The 27003-nt window shown below is 41.2% G+C and overlaps 1 protein-coding gene across 3 annotated transcripts in view; it reads right to left on the bottom strand.

The window, feature by feature from the left end:
* LOC111875210 (neuronal PAS domain-containing protein 2) overlaps positions 1–27003 on the bottom strand; it is a 459290-nt gene that overhangs the window by 26153 nt on the left and 406134 nt on the right. For all 3 annotated transcript variants that reach the window (XM_023871270.2, XM_023871271.2, XM_023871272.2), the window contains 2 exons: positions 12356–12470; positions 10559–10858 (listed from right to left, as the gene is read on the bottom strand). In XM_023871270.2, coding sequence (XP_023727038.1) covers positions 10559–10858; positions 12356–12470 — 415 coding nt within the window. The remainder of the gene's footprint in view (positions 1–10558; positions 10859–12355; positions 12471–27003) is intronic.

Here is a 27003-nt window from a genome sequence, read left to right as displayed (position 1 = left end):
CTAACTTCGCCGATAAGCGGAGGTCGCTCGGTCGGTATAGTTCACTTGCGGACTAAAACCACGGAGTTTGTTTATGATGTGGAATGAATCGCTCGTAGGCTCTTTCCCACCGCTTGTCTGAAACTGCGGATTATCACAAAGCAGCAAAGGAAAAGCAGCTGCTTCTGTGCAGACAATCCGACCTGCAGTCTTTCGACTACGAAACAGAACTACGCATTCACTGGGCAGTGACTTCAATTAGTTAAGTTCGTCTCTTGGTTCATTTAATCGCGTTACTACGAGGCGAATTGGGGGGGGGGAGGGGGAGATGTTTTAAATGACACTGTGCCATGTCAATTGCATACGTTCCGAACGGCTGCCTTCGACTGCCCATGGCCTCCGACTGCAAGGTCATCAGGCTTCACTGATCCTACATTTCTTTTGTGAGGCCTTTTAATCTTTTGCTGGGATTAGGTTTCATTAACCTGACGCTGTCATACCAGTTTTTTTCCCCCTTGGCACTACAGCCCCAGTGGGCCTAGGCCTACCTCCATGAACTTCTCCGTTCACTTCGGTTTTTCGAGATGTTACACATTCGGTAGGACTCCTTGGGCGGGTGATCAGCTCGTCGCAAGGCCTCTACCTGTACACAAAAACAGAAAAACGCACACACACAAACTAAACATCCATGCCCTGAGTGGGATTCGAACCCACGATCACGGTTTCCAAGCGAGCGAAGACAGTGCATGCCTTAGACCGCTCGGCTACCGTGATCGGCGTCATAGGAGTTTACCTTTTATTTTTCTTTCCTTCCTCACTTTATCTAAATTCCCTTTACACACAAAGTGTCAGTAAGCTAAAAGCGGAAGGGTGCCTTTAATTTTATTACATTCTGCCCCATTAGACCGAGTAAAGCGTTAACTTGAATTGGCTAAATGGCGTCGAAGGGGGGGGGATGGCTGTGAACGATGAAGTTGATTTTTTTTTATTTATTACTTAAATAGCAATCAGAATTACAGCATTCTATAAGCTACTGTGATAACATTGGGCTAATAAACCCGCCTAAGACAGGATGAGGATCCTTCCACCGAAGGAGTCTCTGTTTTCCACTTGAGGTCAATTGGAAGACGTCTTTTCAATCGCCTGTTGAAGTTGAAATGAAGCTATGTAAGAACGTCCGAACATTTACGGCAAGCGTGACTGAAGCGGCAGAAGGCTGAGATGACACTCGAATTCGGGACCTTCCTATTCGCTTTCGGGAGTTCCCGAACCTCGAAGAGAAAGCAAGGAACGGCCACAGTTTATCTGTACATGGCACTGAAGCAGCAACCTGGGAGACCTCAGCTACACAATTAGCAAGGGCGAAGCGAGCGGCCTCCGTAGTCTAGAGGTAACGTTCCCACCTCATGACTCGTGGTACGCGAGTTCAAATATCCGGCGGAGGTCGTCGAATTTTTAAGGGCGGAAAAATTCAGGGAACAAGTCCTCCGGGAGGGACTTTAAGCTGTGTGTCCCGTGTCGTAACTTTACGGCACGTAAAAGAACCTCATATCCCCAAAGGGGATCACTGAGCCAAATTCCAGGACGTTTCCCGCCCAACAATAGTCTCTAAGGCCTCTGATAGATGGGGGAAGCATTATAGACACCGCTAAGCAAGTGGCCGAACTCGCTTGCTCGGCGGGACTGATGGTACGCACCATTTATCGGTAGCGTAAAGAGACTGGTAGAATATCATAGAGGGAAGCACAATAGATCAAACTGGTCGCGGTGCATGGGGAAACCCACCCTCTCTAAATAACTAACTAACTAAGGACGAAGCGCAAAACCCACGGGTTTAAGAGAAACTGATACTTGTACTCTCTCACGGGCTAAAGAGACCTTCGCAGATTAATGTCCTGTTATGTCAGCAAAACAGGCTGTGGAACATTTTCTTTCTGTTCTCGCGTTCAGAATAACAGCTTCACGACAATGCATAATGACAGCAGCTTTATACTAGTCTCCGCACTATGATAAAACCGTTTTTAGCTAGATGAGCTGTATTAATACCTGAACAAATGTGAATTACTGACCTTTTATCTTATGTCACAGAAAAATGTAGTAATTATCGTTATTCGAAAGAAGTACATGGAAAAGTTTACCTTACTCTGACCCATTTATGAGTTCTTTGCAATGAAGTGCACATTCGCAAATCTAACACACAATGAATAAGTGTCCGTCAGTCAATACAAGTTTCAACCCCCAAACCAATGATCGAATTTTGATTCAATTCAGCATTTGTCTGCACTAAGATCTGCCAAAGAATTTACATTTTGTTCATGTCGGTCCAACATAATCGATACTACGGCCGTGAATAGTCTCAGCAGCTGATGCAACTGTAAACCTATGACATTAGGCCTATTCATACATAAAGCTGAAACTTGACTCTTTCCTTCGACCAAAAAATAGGGGGGGGGGAAAAAAAATCAAAACAAACTCCATGGCCTGTAGTCCGCAATCCAACTATACCGACCGAGTGGCCGCCGCTTGTCGGCGTAGTTCCAATTTTTGTGGATAGAGCGTGTCACGTGGTCAGCGCAAAAGATTCCCCATGGCCGTTAATCAAGGTTTTCTAAACCGGAGGGGGGGGGGCTCATGATACGAAAATGCTGATATAACGCAAAACTGAAATCTCACTAAAAATCTGTAACTTGTATTTGAATAATTTCAAAATGGTGTATGGTTAACAAAATGCAACAACTGGAGGTTTCTATACTGTAATTAGCCTCATAAGCACATACTTGTATAAGCAATATCACAGGCAGTGGCGCATTTTACTGCAAAATATGCAGCTGCTGAGAGTCACGTTTCCACATTTTTGATACTCTAGTGCTCTGCTCTGCTCTACCTTTCATACATGCATATTGCAGTTCTAGTGTTCATTTTGTTCAAAGACTTCATAGGAATACTATTTACAGCTATTTTATGTACAAGGAAATTCAAAATGAAGTGAACGCTATCACTCATGCCACATATGCTGTAGGCAGCTACCTGATCAAGCTTTTTCTATTACCAGTCGGACATGCGAGTGTCTTCCCACATGCCAGAAGCACATGTGCTGTGAAAATGGTGTCTATGGAGGAGAAAGCACTGTCTTATTTAGTACGCAAAAGATGATTCTTTTTGTATGTGCAATGGGGCCAGTCATGGTACCCGAGCGGTCTAAGGCATGTACTGTCTTCGCTCACTTGGAAACCGGGATCGTGGGTTCGAATCCCACTCAGGCCATGGATGTGTAGTTTGTGTGTGTGCATTTTTCTGTGTTTGTGTACAGGTAGAGGCCTTGCGATGAGCTGATCACCCGCCAAAGGAGTCCTACCGAATGTGTACGATCTAGAAAAACCAAAGTGAATGGATAAGTTCATGGAGGTAGGCCTAGGCCCACTGGGGCTGTAGTGCCAAGGAAAAAAAAAAAAGGTGCAATGGGTGATTCGTAAACATCACTGGAAGTCTCCCCGACTATGAAAGTTGATTTGCATGTGATATAAGTAGTCTGAAATAAAAGGGTATTGCTAGGAGAGAAGAAATTCTGGTCATCCCCACTGCTGGTAGAGGAATGTGAACTGCTGTATCGGATGAACACATGCTGTGTGACTTAAGAGTATTACATTGGGTGCCTGTAGAGTTTGTAAGAGACTTGAAGAGATTCTACATCAGTTAGTATGTGTTACATGAACACTATATGCATAGCTTAATTTATATGAAGTGTTTACTTCATTTTACACTGTCCTGTATTTATAAAGCACACTGAAGTTTTAATTTATATATGTGACATTTTTTAATAATTCATGGCAAATTACTGCAGTAGGAGCATCACTATTGTCCTGTCAACAACACTGCTTTCCTTTTCCCACCACATGAGCTCCTTTTGTACAGAGATGCCCTTGCCCCAACACTCCTTCTCCCCTAACAATGGATACTGCATAGGTTGAAGAGGGGAAGCTGGCAGGGGAGTGGAGGGGGAGAAAGTGACTGGCCTTGACAGGACAAATAAGTTGCTCCATACTGTAGTTATTCTGCAGTAGTAATTCCGCACACCATATCTCTAAGTTCGCCAATCATGACTAATAGCAACAAAGACTCCATGTAAGCCTCTACAATGGGTGCTTAATCACGTTCAATTAATACAGAGTCCTGAAACTTTATGCAGCAATATAACTTAAAAATATACTATCTTCCTTAATGCCATTATTTATAACATGAAATAGCAAGCTAGCTAACACCATAATGGCAACTTTCTGTCATAATGTACATACAACAAAATATAAATATGTTACCAAAAAGTACTGAGAGACAGATTTCAAATCAAGAAACTGAATCTCGAAGAAGCAGCAAAGCTGTTTGCTATCACACACATAATCTAACAACATATTTCTTCGATACTTTATATGTTTATCAGTTGACAAAGAATCTTAAAAGTGCATCTGCCCCTAACCTTCCTGACAGCTGAGTAAAAAAAGAGAAGTACTGACAACAGATTGAAGGGTGAGGGACATATGAAGAGGGATCATGTGATAACTTTCTCCATAAAAGTATATTTACAATTCTGCTTCCATTAAACTTTAAACTAAATTGTAAGTTTCCTCGAACTTTAAAGTAATGACACACAAGAGATTTTACTTCATTTTAGGGACAGAGCTTCACAATTCTTGCCACTATGCATAAACAGCCGTTATGTTTGAGGAAAGTCTCTGTTTCTGTTACTAACAACAACTGTCTTCGTAACATGCACTCTGAAGGTGACTGCCCATTGTTGTGGTCCACCAGTATTTCTTAACTAGTTTCACGATGTGTCTCAATAAAATGTAGACAATATTTCGTGACATGCCAAATCACGTAATTTAGCACACTACTACACTATTTTATACTTCCCATTTACAAGGCATACTTTACAGCATTTTTTGGATGCAAACCAAATGTTGTAATTAATGACAGCTCCTAATTAGCTCATTCTAGTGCTCACTGATTTGATTCGTGGTATAGACCGATAATTAGGATTAGTAGGAATGTTGATCTAATTATTATTCAGGATTTTATGTTCGATGTTGTTATTACAATTGTTATTGGTAGTAGTAGTGCAATTTCTACATCGAAGATTAGAAAGATTATGGCAATGAGGAAGAATCGTAGTGAAAATGGTAATCGTGCTGATCTTTTTTGGGTCGTTCTTCTTCTAATGCACTTCAGAATTCACAGAAAAATTTAACACATTAGCCAATGGTATGACAAAATGAGGCTGCACATGATCTCATGGTCACTAACACATTATTACGTGAAGACCATGGCTTTACACATTATTTTCTCCAGTTCATTATTACTTCATCCTTCCCAGGTCCAAATATCCACATCTGCACTTTGTTCTCAAATACCCTCAATTCTTACTCTTCCCTTAGAATTACAAGTTTCATTTCCATATAACATGACAGGTAAAATTAGTTCCATGTAATCTGATTTTGGAACATATGAAGATAAGGGATCATAAACTGAATGATAGTAAGCATTTCACAAAATTCTGTTTAATTAACGGGAAAAACGCTCATTCTAAAAAATAATTTGTGGTGCAAATGTGCAGGTAACTTCGCATAGAAATGCTCTATGAGCATTTGTCCTATTCTCAAGCACTACGACATAGAGGGACATGCATTTAACATTACAGACATGGATTGTACTTCAATGTGTGAATTTTAACAGGAAATGCACATAATTCATAAATGTTGCTGCTCAAATTGTAAATGTAATATAAAAAATAACAGATACGGAAAAGAACTAAGTACAAGTACAAGGCAAGTGAACCCTGTACTTAATTAATTAAGCACCATGTCACAAAGATGTATGGGGAAGCTAAACTATAGGCCCACCCACATGAGGTACTGTTCAAAATGACCCCCCCCCACACACACACACTTGATGCACAATGTTGTGTGTTGCAACAGTGACCGCATAGCGCTGTGAATTGTTTCAGGGTTACTCTGAATGTTATCAGCTGTTTGCATTATTCTATCAACAAGTTCATCTCTTTGTTGGTGAATTTTGCTGGTCCATCAATGTCTTCACGTGGCCCAAAAGGACATAATCAAGTAAAATGAGATCAGATGACCTTAATGTTCATGAAACAGTCAATCCACCGATCACTATACTAGCAATTCAAGTACAGCATGTAACATGTTCCCACAATGCAGAGGTGCACAGCATGTTAGATCCACTTTCCTGCCCTTGTCCATAGAGGAATATAATTTAAAATTCAAGGCAGTTCATTCCAATGGGGAGAGTAAATGTTGCACATTAACCATCTGGCATGCAATTGTGTCTGAATCTGTTAATATTTATATTATGTTTTAGCCTTGTATATTAAATTTACAATTTGAAAAGTAGAGTTTATGGATACTGTTGATTGCCCTTTAATTTGCAAAGTAAAATCCAGGTGGGTAACTGTAAATGTCCTAATAACAATAATGTTTCAGAGTCAGTAACATGTTCATACTATATTTTTGACCCAGAATACCTAATTAATAACCTTCTAAGTCTGGTCTTTTTTTTTGTAATACACTTCTAACACTGTTGTGGTACCATGTTGCATGAATTCTACCATCAGCACTCCTTTCGTATCCCAAAAAACAATTTCCATCAGCTATCTGGCAGGCAGACAACATTTATATAAACCCTTTCAGCTTGTTTGGTGAATGTGTGTGCATCCACTGGTTTTAGTGCCCTTTGGTTTCAATACTCACAAATGTAAGCAGGTTTCATCACATGTTACTTGCATAATGTGATTAAGAAATTCATCACCATCTTTGAGGTATCACTCTAAAAAAGTCAAAGCCGAAGTCATTCCCTACATTTGGTATGCACATGTGAGCACTTTTAGGACCCATCTTGCACAAAACTTGTGACAGCCTTTAGTAGCAAAATATCTATACAATTACACAAAGGTAAAGTAGTATCCCAGTGCCTAGCCATTAGCTTTTGAAAGCATGAGAGAAGAGCCCCAAACACCCTAGCCTTCAGCCATACATTAAGATGAGTTGGTAGTTCCGCACTCCAGTGTCTTACATAAAGTATGCCTCAGAGAGGCCCAATATCGAGTCTGGGCTAAGCTGTGATGAGAAAAATCTTCAATACTGCTGAGAACTGAATATTGGTCTTCCAGCCTGGACAGTCAATTTACTTAGCTATCTCATCTCAATAAAAACAAGCAGATTAATGAAACTGGCTTCCTACCAGTGATAAGTCAATGATTTCTCTCTCATCTGAAATGACTAAGATCATATTGGAAACTTACCTCACAGCATGCAATACAATCTACTTCAATCTGATCTTTTTAGGAGTGTCAAAGGAACACAAGACACAAAGCTATTCCTGTCCTTTGGAATGATTCATCTATAAAACTACTATGACACTGTACTGGGGGTCAGTAATAAAAGTTGCCTGGCTCAGCTAATGTTAATCCACAGTGACCCTTTAGAGCTCAAAATTAACATGAGACTTAACTTGAACTTATACTTAGAAAATCTATAATTTTTACTTTAAACAGTTTCCATTATGAATTATAATAATGGAAATGCAAAGAAAAATACTTCCATGACTCTGCAATGTGATAACTGTAAGTTCTACAATATGAGATGCATGCAGATTTATGATGTATATATATTCACAAAAAGGCACATTTGGAAAACTTCTATACCCCAAAATGGAGTACCTTCTCAGCTCTCCTTCTTGTTAGACTGAGCAAAACAGCATGTCACAGATCTATGTGTGAGAGCACAATGTTATGAAACCATCCAAGTTGGGTGACTGCATTTAAGTCCATTATCTGTTTCCTTTACCTTTCTTGGGGTACTGGGTAGGTCTGTGTTTAATGCAGGTTTGCACAAACGTGAACAAACACTACTACAAAATGATAAATAAAACAAGAAGTTCTGAGAAGGGCTTATAACATGATCTTTCCTTCAAATCTTCAATCTGCAAAGAATACAATTTAGTGGTTCATTTGTGTGCATAATTTTTCATCCATTATAGATTCTGATTATGCGGAATTTCTTAACCTCAGCAACTGCCCCGTCACTTTGCTTGCAGTTTTGACATATATATCTGTGTGTGTTTCATAGGAAATTTATAAGCATGATTACGATCCAACTACACATTAATTTCCACATCCCTAAATCCAATGTTTCCTAGTCAGCATGACCTTACTGAAACATATATATAGCTACCATGTAATTGTTTTGCTATCTACAACAAACTTTTCTTAAAAAAAAAAAGCTGTATACCATTTGAAAAAGCTTCTCTGAACCAAATATAAGAACAGGTAAAAAACCGAAGAGTGCCTCTTTCAGGATGTGGTGCCATGTAGATCTTGTGTGAACCAACATTTCGGAGGAACATGCTGCCTCCATCTTTATGAGAGAAAAATTTGTGAGCAGGTGGCTGGCAGACTGAGCCACCAGTCAATAACACCATGAACATGGTGGCAACACGTTCCTCTGAAACATCAGTTATACATGATTTACATGGCGCCACATCCCAGAAGACAGCATTCTTCATAGTCACCCCTAAGAAAACCCCAGATCCTAAAGGTAAAGAACACTTTGAAAACTGGTCATCATACCAATATTGTTATTCTCAACTTAAAATTCAGCAGCTAACTTCAAAATTCAAAATCCCTTATTCCCCGACAATAAAAGTATTACAAGTAGATTCAGTTCTGGGAATGCCTACCAATCAGGTCAGAATTTGTCTCTTCAGTTCTCATATCTAAAAATATGAAGATTACTGCCAAAACATGTAGTGTAAAAGTGAAGAGAAAGGTGAAATTGTGTGCACTCTAAGATGGTTAGCAAAAATACACATCATGGACAGAATTATAGTTTTACTTGTTATTTTCTATGGGTGCGATACTTTGTTTCTCACTGTATGGGAAGCACATAGACTGAGGTTGGACCTGAGGACTTTCAACACACTACACAGCATTATATCGCAGGACTGAGGGTGTTGAACAGAGTAATAATGGGGAATATTTAGGATTAAAAGATAGGAAGTAAGTTAGATAAAACTGTATAATGAGAACTTCATAATTTGTAACCTACAACTACCATTAAGTTGATCAAATCAAGATTCAGCCAGAAATCCTTAAGGGAATAGCACACTTGTGAGACCCAGGCACAGACAAGAAAATAACAGATATTAAGAGATAAACTATGAGGATATGAACTGACTGCATCTTGTTCATGACACAGTCCAGTAGGCATCCTCATGAACAATGAAACTAACTTTCACATTCCATAAAAAGGAGGGAATTTCTTGACTAACTCAATGACTACCAGCTTCTCAAAAAGGATGGTGTTTCATGAAGTGTGTGTTGGTTTTCCTGTCTGTGTCTCAAGAAATACTCTTAGACTACTATAAACATTCTTCCTCATAGGAGACATAGTAATAGGCTTTAAATTTGTATTAATGAAGTTCTACAATTGATATTTTTTTGGCAACCAAATGTAGGAACATTTAATAAAGAATGATGTGCTAATGTTTCAGTGAAGGTTGTTAAGTGGGGTTAGAGTCAATTAAATGTTGAACAGTTCTACTGAATTTATGAGAACACATATTTCAGAATACTGTACCCTCATATGTTCATTCATATGCCAGGAATTAAAACTGAAGGAACAGGAATGAAACAGCTTGATGGAATTTGTGTAGATCAGCGGTGTCAAACATATGGCCCCCATTGCCACAAAGTGCAGCCCCTCAACTTTTAGAGCTAACTGATATTAAAATCAATATTAAAATTTTAGTAGAAATATTTTTTGTAAAGACAATTTTCCAACAGACCAGAAGACAAGAAGTCTCACGCAGACATAAATTAGCAGGCTGCAGGATTCAATGTTTTGCTATTTCTAACATAACTTCTTGTGTAATCTCTCTTTTTACATACTGAAAAGTTGTTTGATACTTGTCAAAAATGGCATTCTCTTGCTTTTTAAAACTGTAAGATATGTGACTTTAGGTAATTATATTGAAATTATTCCTAAATAATAAATAGAATTAAATTTCCTTATATCAAAATCTAATGTATATTTCTATTTTGAAGTGCAGCCCAGGACTATTATTTATAGGGCTGAGGTGGCCCTCTGTACAAGTTGAGTTTGACATGCCTGGTGTATATTAAAATGTCTGCAAACAGTGCAGAGAGAGGGAGAAACAGAAATATATTAGATATTGCCCAACTTAAATATGAACCTGGACCAACTGGAAAATCGTAAGCAAGCAGTTTGTACAACTTCTTTGCAATAACAGTATGAAATGTGTGCATAATAGGATGCAGTATCTGTTATTCTTCATGATTCATCTCTGAAACTTGTCGACAATCACTCACCCAAGAAATTATTCATTCTTAAATTCTAGGATCTGTGAAAGATGATGATACTACTACTACTACTACTACTACTACTACTACTACTTCTGCTTCTGCCACCACCACAACTGCTGCTACTGCCATCATTAGCACTACTATTACTAATAAAATAACAACACTAATAACAGCAACAAATACCACGAGAACGACTGCGGGTGCGGGAGTGTGTAGACAGCCCACGGTTGGGACGCTGTGGCACTCTGAGGAGTCCCAGCACATGGACCAACTCATACTGGGTGATCTCACTGCGAGAAACAGCTCGCTGGCTCAGCCGCAGGTAGAAGGACCGACGCTGCTGCTCTGGAGATGTGCTGTGGCCAGTGTTGGCTGTCACTGGGGGGTTGGATGAAGGCTGCTGCTGGGGTGAGTGAGCACTCTGTGATGATGAACTGGAGGTGTCTCCAGAACTGCTACTGTCATCACCAACTGATAACTGACCTAATAAACAGAATATGACATGTGTTTAATTTAATGTAAAAAAATTAGAGAACAATTATCCTTTACAGAGATTCAGAATGGTATGTGCTTTATTAAGGTTACTCTCTGGTTTATTATCCAAGTCTGAATTACAATATACCATTTAATAAACGTGTAATGAGAAAGTTAAATATTTGTCTGTTTAATTTTCAAAACCACACAATATAGTTTGTGAAATGTGGCACATGCATGCCTACACCAGAAAGCCTTCCTTTACATGAAGATCATATTGTATGTACAACAACTGAAAACATAAAAGTGAATTTAAAAAAATTTCTTGTTGCATGGACCAACTAATAGCCACATCATGAATTTTTAATGCAGCTCATTTCCTTCAAACATTTCCATCTGTACTGTGGGGCTAACCCCCAGTGACTTCCATCCGTTTGGTCCACGGAAAAACCACCTTGCCACCTTCACGGCAAACGTCTCGCTGATGATGAGGAGGCTGAAATGGCGGTACAGAAGTGGCTGAGACAATAGTCAAAAGACCTCTCTGCTGTGGGTTTTGACGCACAGGTAATGAGATGGGACAAGTGTATCAATGTTGGTGGAGGACATGTCGAGAAATGGATGCTTTTCCTGGCTTGAATACCACATGTTTTACATTTTATATCCATTTGTGACCTATTTACTGAGTGTCCCTCATACTTATCTCTCCTCAAGCGGCCTCCATAGTCTAGAGGTAACGTTCCCACCTCATGACTCGTAGTACGCGGGTTCAAATACCCGGCGGAGGTTGTCGNGGCGGAAAAATTCAGGGAACAAGTCCTCCAGGAGGGACTTTAAGCCGTGGGTCCCGTGTCGTAGCTTTACGGCACGTAAAAGGACCTCATATCTCCTAAGGAGGTCACTGAGCCAAATTACGGACGTTTTCCGCCCAACAGCAGTCTCTAATACCTCTGGTAGATGGGGGAGGCATTATAGATACCTCTCAGCTAGTAGAGCCGGTCTCGCTGGCTGGGCAGGACTGATGGTAAGCACCAGTACCGGTAGGATATAGAGACTGGTAGAAATCACAGATTGAAGCACAATGGACCAATACAGGTCTAAGTGCATGGGGAAACCCACCCTCTCCAAATAACTAACTAACTAACTAACTAACTAACTATCTCTCCTCAGAAAACAAGAAAAGTAGGCTGAAACAGATGCACCATGAATACAGGAATAAGCTCACTAAAAGCCTCACCTACTGCACTGCATTGTGCAACCATTTGGCTAAGGCATGCGAAACTGCAAGCCAACAGATAGACAGCCCTCCACTTAAAATGTTATTTGGACAAAATGCACGAATATAATATAGGCTTCCTTTTGACAAACTTTACAGGAAAGCTACAAGTAATATTCATCTCATGTTACACAGAACAAACACATTACCATTAAAACTGCATGTTCAAGCAAGGCATTTATTAAGGGCATATCAGCATCTTCACACATATGTATAAACACTGAACATACCAGAAGCATCATGGTCAGCTGACGAGGGGTCCGGGTCAGGTGTTAAGTTCTTATTCAGCACATCATGGTCTTCATGGAAAGTGATGGAGTGCAGTTTCTGTCCCATCAAGAAACTCTGCAAGGCAAGGAATACCCACATAAGCTTGCAAACTATTTACTTTGAACATATAGACTTGTAAACAGCAACATATTAGTAATTACCTTCTTTCTTAACAAATATATGCTTTGGATTAAATGTAAGGTAAAGTTGTCCCTGTACTCAACTAATTAAGCACTACACCATGAAGGGATATGGGAGAATGGATGTATAGATCCATATTTTCTTTACCTCGGCACTAGTTGGAGGTAAAGTGGTCACCTTCACGCCCCGGCCGCTTTACCGCAGGGGAGAAAGCCACCGGTACCCACTGGATAGGAGGATGGGTGGGCTCCAGGGCAGGTATGGACGACGTGGAAATGAGAAAATTCTTGACCCTACCGGGACTCGAACTCCGACCCTTCAGTCATCCAACCCATAGCCAGTCACTATACCGACTACGCTATCCCGGCTCCCATATTCTTTGTGTTGGTATAAAAACGTCACAAACCTGGGACACATGTTTCAAGGACCGTGCTTTCCTATTACAAATACTTTTGTATGCCTCACTGCATAAATAAAAACTATGGATACACTCTTTTATAATTTCACGGGAAAGGAAAACCTTATAATCCTGGATGCTAATCTGTTGCAGATACAACATAACAATGACAATTTTTTCCCCGCAAATAAATGAACGCTCTAATTCCTGAGTTGTGGCTGGCATTACATAGATGTGAAACGGATTTGATTCGATTCAGCAGCATGAAGAAGCTACTGGACACATGAGTCAGGAAATCAGGACCTGTGCAAAACTTGACTTCCTTGGTTGCAGCCATCATGCCCCTTATCAGCGCTTCATTCATATGTCCATAACACAATTACCACACGGTGGCGCAAAACGTTAATTTCTGAGATACCAATTAAACAAATCACGAGTTTGTTAAAAAAAACAAGCCATGTTCTTCCATCCTAATTAAGGTTCTGGACATTTTAAAACATCTGTATACGCCAACAGGCAACAGATTATTCGAAAGTTGTAATACACGTATGTACGTAAAATTAAAAGAAACCCCAGACTGACAAAATGAATGTTTCCCATCACAACTTCAACTTTACTCTCAACGAAAGGAATTAATATTCAGACAACCAGCTGCTTGACAGAAACATAAACCATTTTAGTAGATGGGTGGTATCTACAAACTAAATCAACTCTTGGCTTATAAAACACTGCATCCACTGCACAAATCAACCATGTTTTGTAGTAAGTTTCATTTAATTCCCTTTCAAATTTGTTGCAATAATAATAATAATATCTATCATGTGCAACATTATACCTGCAAACTAGTCAGATGGGCTGAACTAAAAAGACGACAACCATTCCTTTCAACGTCCTTCACGATTCATCAACAACAAGAATTCTGCCAAGCGAATGCAGGCTAATTAATTATACCAATGTGCATAGGGTGACAGATGAGATGGAATAGGCAAGATATCTTGGATCTGAACTGCATAGAGAAGAAACGTTCGTTGCACTACTGGGAATACAAGATCAGTAACAACCCAATCAGTAATAATGCATTGCAGCATCTAATGCAAATAGAACATGGTAAAAATTAAATGCCCCCTACTGTGCTCACTGTACCGATGTGTAAAGTGCACTGTCTTTTGAGAGCGCGGACTCAGGCAGAAGACTCCGACGATGTTCCTCCTGTGAAGTCGACCTGATCCAAAACACGTAAGTTTACTTCAAGGCTGCATCGTTTAAGTCCGTTTAGAAGAAATAATGAATAACGGACAGAAAAAAAACAAGTGAAGACACTGAGATAAAGACGCAAAGAGGAAAGGAAATAAGTTAAGAAAATAAACTGCTGATAATGTTAGGATACAGAAAATTTAAATAGCGGGGCTAAGTGATTGGCTATGGGACTGAACTTCAATGCTGGCACAAGCCAAGTACCGTTCTCTTCGCCACGGCGTTCAAACCCGCATGAATCCAGCACTCCTTCCCCCGGCGAGCATCAGGAGATCCTTCCTGTGGATATGCTGGCCTGAGCGTGGATCTCAACACTCACTTCTATTCAGTCCCAAAATCTAACATACACTGAGCTCAGTCTCCAAGCTTCCTCACACTTCCAGATCATGGAAGCACAACTCTATGCGGACCACAGGCTCAAGAGGAGCAGAAGGACAAGGGCAATTTCTTGATCTTCTGTCCTCTACCATTCACGAAATCACACGACTCAAAATATCTGAGCTCCCGATTGCTTCGATATGAAAGAGCAACATGTCGCTAGTACCAAGATGCGACTGCCAGTCTGTAATGTGTTTCCCACGCCTTAGAGGTTCGGCAACTTCTCTCACAGAACTGTATCGCGGGCAGACTACACAAACTCGTGAAAGGGACGGCAAGATGCTGCCGAACTCCCATTGTTCTGTACGCGAGACAGAAGTAGAGATAAGAAGAGCTGGGGGTAGGACTTCGATGTCGGTGTAGGAAGAACTGGCAGTGGCACTGTAGCTAGAGATCTATTTCTTACAGTGCAGTTAATGACACCGTACCACTCAGGATTTTACTGGTGCGCCATTAGACTTCAGAATGGCTACAATTCTGCTGTTCGACTGAGCAAAAGCTTTTGTTGCACTTTTCTCATTAAATAGGTAGCTCAGGCGACCGCCTCTGTGGTCTAGTGGTCAGAGTTCCTGGTTACACATCCAGAGGTCCGGGTTCGATTCACAGCGTTACTAGATTTTCTGAGAAGTGGTGGGTCTGGGGTTCACTCAGCCTCGTGAGGATAACTGAGGAGCTATTTCAAGGAAATAGCGGCTCCGGTCTAGAAAACCAAAATTAAAGGCCGTGGGGATTCGTTGCGCTGACCGCGTGACACCTCTATCCGCAAAAGTTGGCGCTAACTTCGCCGACAAGTGGCGGTCGGTATACTTCGCTTGTGGACTAAAACCTCGGAGTTTGTTTTTTGTTATGGGTAGCTCGGTCAGCACACTCGTATTTACTGGCTACGTGCTGTACGGTGGGGGGGGGGGTTAATTCTCAGCGGGGGCAAAATTTTTCGCATTTCCGCCCAAACCGGCTCTGGAGCTCATCCATTAAATACGTACTGGGTCTAAAGCGGCCTGGACGTGAAGTTGGTCAGTCACCTCTACCTTGTGCAGGGGTTAAGAGTTATGTATCAACTTATCGCAATACATCATCATGACGTGGAACTTAATTACGAAAAGAGAACTGACTTTTTGTTTACTTATGTATGCAGAAGACAGGCGTTTTCACTTTCTCAAACATCAGGTCGCAGTCCATTTGGGGCATGGATTATATTGGCGTTCCTTCTGTATTGCGTCATCCTGTCTGGATAGAGAGACCACGCGATGTGCCGACCCCACATACAATGCTCACTGTCACGTATCTAAGGTACTTTAAACCGGAGTATGCCGCAATTTAAACGCCATTAGCTAAAACGTCTGTGTGAAGAGAAATGGGCCGTTTTAGCACTGACTGTTTAAATGTTCAAAGCGTTCGTTGCTTCAGAATTAATTTCGAATCAGAGCTAGCTTAATACATTAATCTGTCCTCACCAGCGATTTCTGGTACATCTGCTAGCAAGCTGACAGACACACACATACGCTGCGGGACCTGAGCATTTATTCATTGCAGCCGAATCTATCGGTCACCATGAAACGTCAATGACCAGTCACACCCCTGTCTAATGCAATTTGTCTTGCCTTAGGTGTGCTGCAGGAATCCACGCCCTGTACCACAAGCGGCGATTTTAACAGGCGGTCGCCATGGTAGCACGCCATCTTGTTTTAAGCTACAACCCCTCCCCCGCGACACCATATTAAAAAGTGGTACGGGAGCGAACATTCCCGTTTTATAAATAAATCTGCTATAATTTCAAATTCAGCAGAAAATTGTCAAAATCATTACGAAAAAACTATCACACACCGGAACTCCCGCCATGTAGAAAAGTTTAATGCTGTACTTATAAAAAATCTCCATTCCGTGCAGCAGAAAAACTGCCTCGGTCCTAAGTCTTGGCTACTGATAACCAACATCAAGTGGAATCCAAGGCACCCCGGTATCTCTAGTGTCTGCAGGAAAGAACAAAAAAGGGACCAAAAGAAACCGAGGGGGAGATAAGACTTCAAAGACTAAATTTCTTCTAGATAATATATAAACATTCAGTTCCACCTCACAAGAAACATATTACGTCTTAGCTACAAAGCTCAACCGGTTAATGCTCTTTAGGGAACCAACTGCTGTTTACTGTGGGAACCACAAGGAACATATATATACAGTCATTCATTCATCAGTAATCTGTCAAGACGACAGGTCCACAGTCTCTTCCAAAACAGTTCCTCCACTTAATGCGATCTAGAGCTTTCCCCTTCAAATGAGAATATCCTCTTCTGTCCCCAAGGCCATCCAGCATCTTCTTACGTCTTCTTCCTCGTCTTCTGGTCACTTCTATCCACCCCTCTGTCTTTCCTTCAATCGCTTCTTTTAGAAGGCAGTTACTGCGTAAGATATGACCAATCCAATTAGCCTTCCGTTTTCTTATTTCGTGTAGGATATTCCTCTGCTCACTGACTCTAAATAACACTTCTTCATTTCTCACATAATCGGTCCAACTGATCTTCTCCATCCTTCTCCAACACCACATTTCGAAGCTTTCCAGGTGTTTCTGATCTACTTCCCTAAGTGTCCAAGTTTCAGCCCCATACAAAGCCAATATATATTCTTTTTTAATTATGTAACTTACCTCCTTTAAAATCTTCATCTTTTATTGTATTTTGTTTCACATTATTGTATTACGGTATACTGTCGAAAATCCAACATGGCACTGAATTATAAAGTATGCAATTCAATAGCTTAAGAACACGCTAATTGTGCATTTGCCTGATGATGGCTTTCTAAAAAGCCGAAACATGTGACAATATACTGTTAAACGTGGATTTTTTTGTTGTGTTGAGGCGGATTTTAATAAAGAAATTTATATACAAACACACTGCGAGAACAAAATGCAGAGTTTTAGTCTGCTGAAGCATGTGGTACAAACATTAACCACTTCGGCTTTCAAGGGTTAATTTCTATTTTTACTTACTTTAATGCAGCTTTCAATTATTCAGATTTTGAAATGGAAAAGAGGCGGTAGAGCGGGTCGTGACCCAATTTAAGGTGCACTGAAGGTCTCAGAAAACTAGGAAAACCTTCAGCCAGAATCGCCGATCTGAGCCAAGATTCGAAACCCGCACCTTCGAAACTCGAAACAGAAGTTAAAACACTCGACCGTGAGGTTCGGTAGCTTAACTGTAATAGCTTCTGGAATTATTAATAGACGTATACGGAAAGATAACATACGAGGAATAGGAGAAGGAAAAGAGTGCAAAAGGAAACGGGAATGGTAAATGTGAATTATGATCTTGGATCATATACGGCACGAGTATTTCGTTCGTTTACTAGCCAGGAGGCGGGATGTCTGTTCATCTGGCGATGTTATCATGCAAAGTAGCGAACAAGACTCCGTAAGCGGGGCAACCCCTGTACAAGTACCTGTCTTCATAATTACACAGAACGTCCGAACTCGAGACACACTGTGACCTCGTCTCGTCTGATAGTTGCCGCTAGTCCTTGCAGGTATGGCTTCTGTTGACTTTCATCAGGCAACTTACTCGGATTACTGCACTATACTGCACTGTACCTCTCTCACTAACTAGTTCCTTCACACACTATTATTAAGCTGTCATCACTCAAGAAACTTTGAAAGAAAACTCCTACGCGTGTATGTCCAGGTACGTAAATTTAACGTACGTCAGAACACCGACTACCCTGGCCGAAGTGATTTATGGCTTTTACCAGCCCCTACAGGTATATTCTGGTACAGTGTCTTACCTTAGGCGACCACCACCTCCATCCAAATCTTTCAAATTCAATCATTCCACGTTATACTGGCTGGATAACTTGCAACGCCCGTAGATAAACTGAAATCCATGGAACATTAATTTCACTGCAGTTATATTGGCAATTAAACGAAGCTTCCTCCAACCTGAAAGTGCAGGCCTGCATGTCTTCTCCTGTGGCAATCCAGGTCAATGCGGCCTGGGATCTCCATTTGAATTAGAAATCTCAACGCTCCACAACAATGCGGTAGTGGTCTAATCGAGATAATAGCCCGGAATTTGCCTGAAGCGACTGAGTAAAGCCATAAAAAACCTCATTCAGGACAGCCGGTGACCCGACCGAAATTCGAACCGCCCATCTCCCAAATACAAGTCTAGAGCATTGCCTCCAGAGCAAACTTTACCCTGAACCATGTCACTCCGCAGGAAAAATGCTTAAATTATTTCGGCAAAACACTGCGACTAAGCAAAAACCATATAAAGCCTTGTTTATTTATAGTTCGTATGATTTAAGATCCCCTGCATTTGTTTGGTACAGAGTGGAAGAACACACTTAAAATGCTAGCATTCATCTGTGAGTCTGCGAGAAGCGATCAACTTTATGCTATATATACGAAATCACCAAAAGCTGGTACTCACGAACTGAAAATCCAGATCAAATAACGGAACAAACGCGCCAAAACTGTTACACCATGCACATATTTCCGAACTTTTTACACGCCTATAAGCTCGCATTAAATGACGTATGGTTATTTACACTAACGAAACATGTGTTACTGAAAATACAAAAAAGAATGTTTCGATCTTAGAAAAATAACCGGCCTGGAGACTAAAGAAACTTACTGGTATATAAAGAGCATAATTCTTTAAGGATGCTGTTTCAGCTGTAGACAGTACAAAGCTTCGAACAAGTTAAAGTGATAAGCAGGAATCAAGAATATGAAATATGTAAGATACGGCATCTGCCAGGAGAATGAAACCATGAAAGACTTCAATAAGGTTAGACGGTAGTCAGTCAGTCGAGATACAAACTAGCGATGTCTGAGAAATATGTAGACATTTAGAAGTACGCATTAAGGAGCACAAATCTGGCCCAAGGTCTGCTCGAAATATCAAACTCAGCCCAACATACACATAAAAGAAGGTCAAAAATATGTTGGAAAGAAGCGAAGGTCTTACAGATTGGAACGAACACCATCTACAGGAAATAGAATAAGCATCCGACCAGACAACCCAGCTTGCACATCGCTCCCATTTGGACTGCCATTATCGCAGCGAAGTCAGAGAACTACAACTCAGTTCAGCGTATATTTTATGGACAAGCAGGTTTTAATTGGTACCATACAGAGAATTTGCCTCTTCAGTGTTGGCTTATATTTTGATAGTCCTCTGATTTCATGGACTCTGGCCGTTAAATTATGCATGACCATAAGTGCAAGGTCTCATGTGTGTGGAGTTACATAATGTTTGTCTTAACTCCCACTGATGATTTACGTTGCGTTTGGTTTACATATTGTCCTGTGGTGGCTGCGATGTCCGGAGAGAGGGATTACCCGTAAATGAGTAGACTTATATAGAACTTATTTATTTGACCGTCACAACACAACAATAAAAGAACTTCAAGGACAATGCACAGATATAGTTCTGCTACATGTTTCAGCCACTAGTGGCCACCATCAGGCAAACACACTTCAACAAACGTATACCACTGAACTGCAGTACGCAAAATTTGATACAATGTCATACATCATTTAAGATAATTTGCAATAAGAATACAATAAGTAGGTTATTTAAAACTAAGAAAAGTCATATATAAAAAACACAAAATTAAAATTTGATTGATGTTTTTAACATCGAATCAGTCATTGTTTCCACTTTACATACGTATCCGTCGACAAATAGTAAATTTCAATGTTTCATTATAAAATTGTATAGGAGGCCCAGTAATTAATGGAATAGTTGGAGCCTCATCATATGGAGAACTGTACGTAATGTATGGGAAGTAAACGAAGACTTACATCTGAGGACGGAGACAGAGTCCAGTCCCCGAAACCCTTTTAAATAAAAAAGATAATGAATATGTTAAAAAATAGATAATTGTATTGATGTACCATCGTCACAAATTTTTAGATCGTATTCCCATCGTTTGTTTGAAAACAGAATCCAGTGACCTTCCAGAGATGAGTTAGGGACCTGACGACGAAAACCCTCAAAGATATTTTAGACAGGCTGGAGTAGAGGTAATATTCTAGACTGATCTTAGGCCACTGACAAGGTTTGAAACTCAGCTGGCTTACAGGTTTTCTGAGTGAAGATTTTCGTAGGCTCCCTCACTTCTCAGGCCCCTCGGCCGGAAGCAATTCGTTCCCCACTCACTACTAAAGTTTGTTTTACTCATGTAAGAGTTGAGGTTTTACCCAGTTCTTCCATGCAAATGCTGGGATAGTATATCGATGATGCCACAATCCATTCCTTCCAAATCCTTTCCTATTCATCACTGGCGTCATACAGTGAAGCTACTGGCATCGTCATTCTAGAAACCACACACAAAAACTGCACACATCTTCCCATCTCATCCGAGGCATATGCCTCTGCGGTTAAAATCGTGCTGTACCAGGCGACCCGTTACCTCGAACGAGTTTCTCGTGGTTTTCCATGGTCTCTCCAGGCGACTACAGGGATGGTAACTGTAAAAAAATTCTGGGCCAAATCCTTCCAAATTCATAACTACTCAGCATTCATGACCGTCTTACAACCTCAAATACATTACCTTTTTAATAGATACAGTGTCATTAAATAAGCAAAGACTAAATTACAGAAACGAAGGTACATCAAATTAATCAAAACGGTCATTACGTTTTAATGCCTGAGTTTCAGTATTTAATTGTGGTGTTTCAGTTATAGAGGCTGCCGGCTCCTTCCGTCCAATGGGATTACAGGATGATACGAATAGGTTACGGACCTGAGAGACTGACTTCTTATTCCTCAGAAATCTTGGGGCCCGTAAAACAGAAGGGCCATCAACTGAACTAAAACAGCCGGTATGGAACTGGAGTGAGTCCACTGATACTAGAAGTTCTGGGAAGAATTATTCGCCTACTTTTCTTTAATACGACATGGACCGCATTCAAAACGACACCTCCAACAATTCTTCGTTGCCGCGGTAACGTATTTACCGAAATGATACATAGCAACGATAGGGCGAGAGATAAACCAACAGATATACGCGACCTGCAATTCTTCTATTGCGTGTGTATTCATTGCCGCGGTAACATTTACACAGAATCATTCTCTAGCAACGATAAGAGGGCCTCACATACAGACACAGGCTGGTGGAATGGATTTATGAAGTATGCCGTTGAGATGGGCTCACATACCGCGATAAACATACCAAGTTTCATAAAGATCGGTTAAGGCAATCAAAACTTAGTAGAGAGGGCGGATTCGCAAACAAACAAACAAACAAACAAACAGCATGCAGATCGCATAAGTCTACGTTCAGTTTTTAATAAATAAGGAAAGTAGGCTTATGCGATCTCCATGCTGTCTGTGTGTCTGTGAATCCCCTCCCCACTAACTTCTGAATGGCTGAATCAATCTTCGTGAAACCTGGTATGTTTATCGTGGCACCTGAGCCCATCTCAAATGCGTACTTCATAAATTCCTCCCATCAGTCTGTGTCTGTATGTGTATCCCCCTATCGTTGCTAGGCAACGGCAGATTAACACGTTACCGCTGCAACGAATATATACGCAACAAAATAATAACTACTGGAGGCGTCATTTTCTATGGGAGCTGTGTCGTATCAAAGGAAAGCAGCCGATTAATTCTTCCCAGAACTTGTATCTGATTAACATCCACCGGCAAGGTTTTCTTCGACCAACAGCGACCCCCAATTTGGGTGGGTTTCATAATGACCGCCTCCTTGAGAAACCTTACCCCACTTACCATTCATGATCATCTTCGTAACTTTTTCGATGGTATTGTACAGTTGAAACAGGGTCGTAAAATAAACCAAAGATCAGCCATTCAATCATAAGAAGGCATGTCCAGTTTATTTAAACAATGGGCGTGGGGTCGGAGCGGGACAGCTTACACGGGAAGCCTTTGTTATTCTATTTTGATGAAGTTTGTACTGGTCTCACACGTGCTGCGCCAAGCTCGACAGAAGACGAGTCTCTCTGCCTGTGTTCTGTCGTTGCCATGGAGCTGGTACCCCCACCAGGCTACAGAGCCCACGAAGGAAAGATTTCTATTGCTACTCAACGATTTCATTCAGGGTCGAAGACTGAAAGGAGCGCTATAGCTGAACGGACTTCGAGACGACACTGCCCCATTTTTGCACCTCACACGAATAACAAGAAACAGAAGGTCCACGGTGGGAGATCAAAACTCTTGGTCCGTATATATAAAGTCATGGGTTCGATTCTCGGCATCCTGACTCGCATTTTCGTGTATCTGTTCCAATGTCTCCATGCAAATCTGCGAGAACACAAACACCTACGAACACTCTGTTTTTTTCCCCCCCATACCTTTCCCAGGTCTTTACATTAGAATCTTCCTCAAATTAGCCGTTACGTAACCAATTGATTTAAGACGTCATTCAATGAACAAAAAGCTGTACAAGAAGAAAAAGATCAAGAAATCATGTATACTGTACCATTACAATAACAGGGATCCGCATGTCGCATAAAATTCGAAATGGTCATGTTATCGATTTTTCGAGATTCTTTCTGTGCAATTTGCTTCGGGAAGGTTCAACAGAAACTCGACCGCCATTTTATTATCAGGGATCAAGCTTCAACACAATTCCGTCAGCAGCGCTGCGTTCTCTTATGCAGTGTAAAAGCTCACGACGCTGGTCACAGCGGTATTAGAAGATAATACGTTTCCAGACATCTCGGAACAAAACGACTGGAAGGCATGGAATTACGCTACACCGTTTGAATCACAGAAAACGGCAACCGGAAGTGTAAAACTACAAAAACTCGAAGTGACAGCGCCGTATCAGCACATCTGGACACCGCGTTACGTGCGAAGGAGACGACTTTCCGAAAGGAAGAGGTGAGATTGGACATCCTTCACCGAGAGAGAACATTTTAGTTCAGACACGGCAACCTGATACGCCACTTCTTTGTGTTTTCAAGAACAAAATGAACTCCCACTCTATCATGATACCGTTAGTCTTCGGGTACCTACTAAAGTAATTAGAGACTTCTTCACTTCTACTCTAAGCAATCCAGTTCTTCAGCTAGGCGTGCCAGCGTTGCTAATAACATATGTCAATTTCTTCGTGTTTCTCTTAGTGTTTTCAGAAGGAACACGATTTCCCTCGAGTAGACCATTCCTTTACATAATGCTATTTAGTACATCATACTGCAGCCATACATGTATGATCGCCTTTCTACTTACATATCTACATGTGTATTTTAAGCTCTTGCATGATACAGGCTTAGCGGTTGTCAAGCACTCTAACAGATGTTATTATTATTATTACTTTGTTTCCTTATCTGCATTAATGTGTTTTTTCCTCCAGTGCTTACCTTTAATTAGTGTTTGACTTTATGCTGTGTTTGCCCATAATGTAATTACTTTTAGCTACACTGTGCTGTGTCTGTAATTGGCCTTGTGGCTGTTGGCTCAGCACATAAATAATAAAGAATTGAATTGAGCTTACCTGAATTATTATTATTATTATTATTATTTGTTCAACTTATTCTTCCTCAATTGTCTAGCATACTACTACTACTCCTAATAATAATAATAAAGCAATGAGACGTCACAATTCTGAATTCGCGCTAATTAGGATTTTTTGCGCATTAGGACCTTGATGATCACATTGCCCCTACCTAAAATGTTTTTAAGACTGATGTCAAAACTTACATGTCTCACATTTCATGACATGCGATCTGAGTTTCAAAATAAAGCTTTATTGCCTAAAAAGACATGTGAAGTCCACTTTATAACTTCCCTGAACATATTGTCAGTAGCACTACTACAATTCGGACACGGTTTCGCACCCAATTAGTCCGAATTACTGAGGTCTTACTGTAATTAAAACCATCTGTAAAAAAAACTGCTTACGAGCATAGTCCCGCTTAACACAGATGTCACAAGAGAGCAACTTTATACAACCAGCAACTCTGTCATGTAGACCTACAGGCATACAGCTCACCTGTGACATCTAAGGAGCTAAGATGGACTGTGCATGTGGCTGGGATGGAGAAAACGAGAAAATCTAGTAGGAATGCGCTTTTGGGAAATGCACACTTCAGATATCGAAATGATGGGACGATAGCATTAAGAAGGATCTCAGGAAGATATGTCAGGATTCGTAGATCTGTCGAACTAGCTCAGGACAGTGTCCCGTGACCGACCCAGCGGTTCTACTGTCTCTTATTGGTGGGTTGTTCTACGGCGCTTTAAGTAGGATGACAGATGAACGAAGGATTGTAAAGAAACTGGTAAGAAGCGGCCGTGGCCTAACCGAGGCACTATCCCGGCATTTTCCTGAATGATCTCAGGAAAACCATGAACAAACAACCTTCAGTCAGGCTAGCCGATGTCTCGGGTGACAATCGAACCAAGCAACTCCCAGATACAAGTCTACAGCGTTACAGCTAGACCAGCCTGTACGGTGTTGCTCCCAAAATATTAACTGGTAACTATTTCGACCAACATTACATCACCATTTAACGGCACTCATATGAGAGTACAAACTACCCCAAGGTCATGAACTTGGTGCTTCAAATACACGATATCAAATGATACAGAAAGTGCCTCGTTTTTCACAGTATCTGAGTAACCTTCCATGAGACAATCATCTTAATCCTGTAATAAGCGATTACGTGACGTTGCAAGGCACATGTGCGTTTCTCTTGAAGAAGCCAGAGACCTTGAAGGCGTCCCGCGGGAGACCGCCGCCAACAACACATTACCAAGGCACCCACAGAAGTAACAATTGCGGACAATTTCTAAATCGTTAGAAACATATTCCCTTACAAAGAATCATGAGTTTCAACAGTGCCATAGCGGGTTCTGTTTCCCTGGAGGTCGAAGGTTTCATTTTCCTTCATTCTTCCGTAACTCAACCCGTCGTGTCCGAACGGAATTAAAAGTCGAGCAAACTGGCAACCGCGATTCTTCTTCTTGAGGGGGGGGGGTTATGGGATATTAATACAAGACGAAGAAACGTACGGGACACGTAGTAAGCTTACGGTATATGAAAAAGAGATAAAATAGTTTTGGTCCGAAAACCCAGTTCGGAACAAACCGCACAGGGAACGCGTGTGAGGCTGTGGGCTGAAGTAGCCTAAATGAGGTCGAGCTCCAATGTATTCCATAAAAGCGGAGAATTTCTTCATCAGTTCAGTGACTGACAACTTCTCCAGAAAAACCGTGCGGTTACTTATAGCTAAATTGAAACTCAATGTTCCCTGCGTGCAAATTCGAACAAAGAGAACTTACACACTTCCACCCTTAACATTAAGTCTAACAATGTTTCCCTGAGGAAACAGCAATCAAAATTTCAATTCATATGCCGACTTTCTACATTATTATACCTATTTCGTATCACTATATCCCTGGACTGCATAAACGTGGATCTTCAACGCCAGTCTGGTGAGTAAAGTGGACATGCAATGCAGCCATTCACCATCTGATCACGTTAAAGAATTCAGCAAACAGGAAACGAATCGCACTGAACTGCAGGTTAAACTAGATCGGGGTTAGTCGTCAGGACTGACACAGATTTATGATAATAATGACAGAATTCAGCTGACATACTCGTAGATCAAGATATGATCTGGTAGACTGTGTACAACTGTATTCCACTAAAGTCTGATTTCTTTATAAGAACTGTATTAGCAAGGCAGCTACAGACATTGCTAGTGCACTTACTCCTACTACAGACTTCCCACTGCACGCTGCAGCGAAATTGGTTGAGGCACTATGCTACAACTCGGAAGGTCGCGGGTTCGAGTCCCGATCAGGTGGATTCTTTTCAATCGACCTAATTCTTTCAGGCGCACTATGGCCCTGGGGTCAATTCAGCCTCTAACAGAAATGAGTACCAGGAATCTTCCTGGGAGGGAGTAAAGGGCGGCCGGCGCGTATGGCTGACAATCTCACCGCCATCTGTGAGCCGACTGTCTAGAAAATGTGGGAGCCTCGACGTCTCACAACCCTATGGACCTCCATGGTCTGCTACAGGGATAGCTTTACCGTTACTTTGTTCCCATTAGAAGGCAGGACTGCGTACGCGAACAGGAACTCTCATTCTCACTGAATCCTAACTGGAGTAACTAAGGGGTTCGCTGCGATAAACTTATCAGCATCCGCTAGGGCATATAGTTCTTTTAATGACGACGATAGTATTAGAATTGGGAATGCAATACAATGACGTCTTGTGAAATATGGATCGAACGGAATGTTTCTGTGTAGTCCTACTGGCTTACGTGACCCGGTTACGTGTATAAACAATAGGCGATAATAAATGTCTGGGGAAAGGAACCGTGAAAAATCTTATTATTGCCGCACTGTCCAATGCGAAGCCACCTCACACTCGGATGGTCGGACTGCCGGCTACTGCTGGACCAATGGCTGCCGAGAAGGCTCCGGCTAGAGGACCATTTGCCGAGGGGGCTATTGCTGGAGGACT

Source organism: Cryptotermes secundus, unplaced genomic scaffold (assembly GCF_002891405.2).
Source record: "Cryptotermes secundus unplaced genomic scaffold, Csec_1.0 scaffold1564, whole genome shotgun sequence".
NCBI classification, from domain to species: domain Eukaryota; kingdom Metazoa; phylum Arthropoda; class Insecta; order Blattodea; family Kalotermitidae; genus Cryptotermes; species Cryptotermes secundus.
Note: the sequence above shows the minus strand (reverse complement) of the source record. Positions and strands in the feature narration are given on the sequence as shown.